Source organism: Lipotes vexillifer, unplaced genomic scaffold (assembly GCF_000442215.2).
Source record: "Lipotes vexillifer unplaced genomic scaffold, Lipotes_vexillifer_v1.1 scaffold204, whole genome shotgun sequence".
Lineage (NCBI taxonomy): Eukaryota > Metazoa > Chordata > Mammalia > Artiodactyla > Lipotidae > Lipotes > Lipotes vexillifer.
In genome coordinates this window covers 2000794-2005288 of record NW_006777418.1, presented here as the reverse complement: position 1 = coordinate 2005288, position 4495 = coordinate 2000794, and the positions used below count along the sequence as shown (strand labels likewise).

At 44.2% G+C, this 4495-nt stretch overlaps 1 protein-coding gene and 1 pseudogene across 1 annotated transcript in view; one reads left to right on the top strand and one right to left on the bottom strand.

The window, feature by feature from the left end:
* Positions 1–780, bottom strand: part of CARNMT1 (carnosine N-methyltransferase 1) — a 34775-nt gene extending 33995 nt beyond the window's left edge. The window contains exon 1 of the mRNA XM_007450991.1: positions 539–780. Coding sequence (XP_007451053.1) covers positions 539–780 — 242 coding nt within the window. The remainder of the gene's footprint in view (positions 1–538) is intronic.
* A 1056-nt stretch (positions 781–1836) lies between these two features.
* Positions 1837–2227, top strand: LOC103085679 (60S ribosomal protein L22-like 1 pseudogene; annotated as a pseudogene).
* Positions 2228–4495: the final 2268 nt, after the last annotated feature.

The following is a 4495-nucleotide window of genomic DNA, read 5'->3' as shown; positions in this document are numbered from 1 at the left end:
GGGGGGGGGGGGGGGATGAGGGGCGGAAATCTTAATGCTGCTCTCACAAGAACTTACAACAGTTTGAGAAAAAAGCATCCTACGGCATCCCACGTGTAGGTGAACTTGGGCTCTCCGTCTGTTCAGTTTACAGGACAGCGACAATACATACAAATCATGCCCAGCACTGGACGATTTTACCACCACCATCTTCTATCTGAAATTCTTAACAGCACTTTTCCGGTCACCCTCACCCGCCTCAAAGCCAAACCTTTAACGAGGGATGAAAGGCAAGAGGGCTAATCTGATCCAGAGATCAGAAGACAAGAGGCTGAGCAACAGACGGCGCGGCAGACACGCGAGAGTGCAGCGCCGGGAGGGGCTAAGGTGGTGCGACATGACTCGGGGGCGCAGAGGTCAGCTCAGGCGGCCCGGTTCCTACGCCCCGGAGGCGTGGCGACCGGAGGGCAAGCGCGGCGTGCGCCACGGTGCGGACGGGTCAGCCGCAAGCAGCGGGCGCGCAGACGGGCTGAGCAGGGGTCCGCCACGGGCTCCTTACCCGTAGTAGCGGAAGGCATTAATGATCTTCCAGAAGTGCTCGCGCTCGAGCCTCTCCTCCTCTTCCTCTGTGCTGCGCGTGGCCGCCGCCGCCGAAACCGCCGCGGCGGAGCCCAAACGCCCGGCGGAGAACTGCACTTCCACCTCCTCGCTCCCGCCGCCTCCTCCGCGGCTGCCGCCGCCTCCCCCGCAGCCCTCGGGCAGCTGGGAGACTGGCGGCGGAGGGCGCCGCCGTCGCTGCATCGCCGCCGCGGCCCTCGGCCTGGCTCGCCTGCGTCTCGCCGCGACTGAAAGCGTGGTGGCGGCTGCTCGGCCCTCCTCTAGACGGCGCCCGCCGTGGACATGCCCCCAGCTCGCTGCGCGCCCCGCCCCCGCCGCCCTCAGGCCTCCATCAGCGCCTGGCTCCGCCAGGTCTTCCGAGCACCCGGAACGACCGCGCTTGCGCATTCGAGAGTACGACGAAGGGCCGCAGCCACCTGCGCTCATTTGCTGCCGGCCTTTGGCGACGGCGCGCTGATGTCACGACAACGCGTGAAGTAGGCGGGGGCAAGGGCCAGAGGGGTGGGGCGAAGGAGGAGATTTCCTGGCAGGTTGGGGATGGCACCTGCGAGCAGCCGCGTGGTTCGGGCTTGCGAGCCGGTGAGTGCTGGGTGGTGGAACAGGCCAGTGAACTACGGCTAACACATTAGCAAAGGAGAAATGCAGAAAAAAAGCTCAGCTTTGATGAATTTAATCGGAACTTTTATTTCAGAAAGTCTAGAAGGAAGGTCTTGCATTCGCCCTAAGTTGTTTTAATGAATTTCTTAAGTGAATTTCTATTTTTAATTGCATAAATGTAGAGGGACACTGTCATCTTTTCAGTGTTTAGGAGCCAGCGAAAGCCCTAACCCAAGCCCTGGACTGGTCATGGCAGCAGATCGGGAAACATTCAGGAACCTAACTCTGGCTAGTACTCGCACTTTGGAAGACCATCAAAGCGCAAAGGAGCTGTAACGCAGTGCAGCACTAACATCAAACGGCGGCCCGTAGCAATGTTAGACTTAACCACTAACTCTTATTTACTTGCGTTCATTTTCCGCCCCATTTCTCTCTGGGCTCGTGGATAAAACCGCTGCCCTACCTGCATTTGATGTTATTCTTAGAAAATAACTCGTTTCACTCAATTTAATCTACCATCCAGCAAAATAGTCTTTCAAAATAATGGTAAAAGAAGATTGTTTTATTCAGGAGAATTAAACTTGCTCAGGGACCACAGATTCTGTTAAAAAGATATAATCATATTGAAAATGAAGTGGCTCTCTGATCGCGCGGCGGGCCTTCAGGATGGCGCCGAAGAAAGACAAGAAGCCTAAGAAGTCAACCTGGAAGTTTAATTTGGACCTTACTCATCCAGTAGAAGATGGAATTTTTAATTCTGGAAATTTTGAACAGTTTCTACGGGAGAAGGTTAAAGGGAATGGAAAAACTGGAAATCTTGGGAATGTCGTTCACATTGAACACTTCAAGAATAAAATCAGTTGTTTCTGAGAAACAGTTCTCTAAAAGGTATTTGAAATACCTTACCAAGAAATACCTTAAAAAGAAAAATCTTCGTGATTGTCTTCGTGTGGTTGCATCTGACAAGGAGATTTACGAACTTCGTTACTTCCAGATTAGTCAAGATGAAGATGGATCCGAGTCTGAGGACTAGATGAAGCCATCCCTTCCTTATAGGGCTTTGCTTGCTAATAAAACAAGTGAAGTATACAAGAGAGACATCTTGAAATGGACCTTTAGTTTATCAGTGAATAAAAAACATTACTCTGGGGCTTCCCTGGTGCCACAGTGGTTAAGCATCCACTTGGGGACACAGGTTCGAGCCCTAGTCCGGGAAGATCCCACATGCCGCGGAGCAACTAAGCCCGTGCGCCACAACTACTGAAACCCATGTGCTCCACAACAGGAGAAGACACCACAATGAGAAGCCCACACACCGCAACGAAGAGTGGCCCCCACTCGTTTGCTGCAACTAGAGAAAGCCCACGCACAGCAACGAGGACCCAAAACAGCCAAAAATAAATAAATAAATAAATAAATACATTTATTTTAAAAACAAAAAAACAAAAAAACATTACTCTGTATGTTAAGCATTCATCTCTGTTATTTAAGTGTATGCTGTTTATATGGTGCTGGCTTTCCTTTAATACTTTTTAAAAAAATTTTTATTGGAGTATAGTTGATTTACAATGTTGTGTTAGTTCCGAGTGTATAGCAAAGTGAGTCAGTTATACACATATGCACTCCTTTTTTCTAAAGATTCCTTTCCCATACAGGCCATTACAGAATATTGAGTAGAGTTCCCTGTGCTGTAGAGCAGGTTCTTATTAGTTATCTATTTTATATATAGTAGTGTGTACATGTCAGTCCCAGTCTCCCAATTTATCCCTCCCCCGCTTATCCCCTGGTAACCATAAGTTTGTTTTCTACATTTGTGACTCTACTTCTGTTTTGTAAATAAGTTCATTTGTACTCCCTCGGTTTTTTTTAAATACTTTCTGTAAGCAGTATTTAAATAGCCTATAGCTAGTGGAATTTCTTTCAGGATTTCTAAAATGTACTGCTTTTACAAATGTCCTTGAGTTAAAGTATATAGTGAAAAAATGAAGCACAATTCTGGGTATAACTTTATATAATAAAATATTTAAATTCTCAAAAAAAAATGAAGTGGCTTCATTTTCATAATTTAAATTAATAATTGAAATAAAGGCAATGCTAAAAAAAGTACTGTGTTTATTCTGTGTTAATGTTACATTTTAATACAATGTTTTTATAAAGTTTAAAGTTATTTATTTTTTGAATAGTAATGCAGTAATACATGGTTCAAAATTCAAAAGGAAAATGCAAAGGGTTACAAATGTAAAGTTTCTTTACCCTGTCCCTAACCACCAATATTCCTGTCCCAGACACAATATATCAATTCCTTGCCTATTCTTCCAACTTTTCTATCCAGTACCTTTTTCTTAGAGTCTGGTGTTTGGAAGTTATGTATAAATTCTCATAGTATTAACTGTTACCAATGCTGTTTTCATATGCACACACAAATTATACATGTCACAATTTGTGACATATATCATGCTAACATCTAATATTTTATATTTTAATTGTTCTTCCCTATTGTATCACCTTATTTGTTCCTTACCTCAACTCTGTGAAGTACGTCTTGTTATATTCCTTTAAGAAATGAAGACAGACTCAGCAAAATTGTCTTACCCAGGGACACATAAATAGCAGAGCTAAAGTACCTTTATTCATTCATTCTTTCCAGCAAATGTGTTGGTTGCCTCTTATGTCTCTTGCACTGAGCTAAAGGCAGCTAGAAGCTACTGGAAACATGGACTTCTCATTTTCACTTTGCCAGTTAGTAAGTGTGACCTGTTTAAAAAAGTTACTTAAGGTGTCGACTGTATTGTTTCTGAAATGGATGTAATTATTACCCTTCCTACAGGGCCATTGGGAGAAATAAATGAGATAAAAAGCAAGAAATGCCTAGTATATCAGCTTAATAAATGTTTTCTCTTCAGAATACATTTTTGACCTTGTTTTAAAACACTTCGCTTAAGACTTCCTCTTCCTAACTTCTTTGCAATGAGTTTCTCCTATAGAAATCTTCCCAAACAATAGAGCCCTTTGGGCTGAAAGTTTAGGAATGTTTTCATCCCAAGGTCAATTAACCTCCAAGAATTAATAACCGAAACATACTAAGCATCCCTTAGTTTTCCCAGTCCTATCAACAAAGTTACGCCTTCATTATTCTCAAGGTTGTTTCATAATGAATAAATGTTTATAAATAAAGACTTAGAAATCAGCAGGCCTATTCACCTGTTAATCATAAGTATATTTCTATTCGCCTCATGTTCCCCAAGTGGATATCTCACTGAAAGTTGGCACTTAAATATTATGTTGGTTTACCTTTTAACCA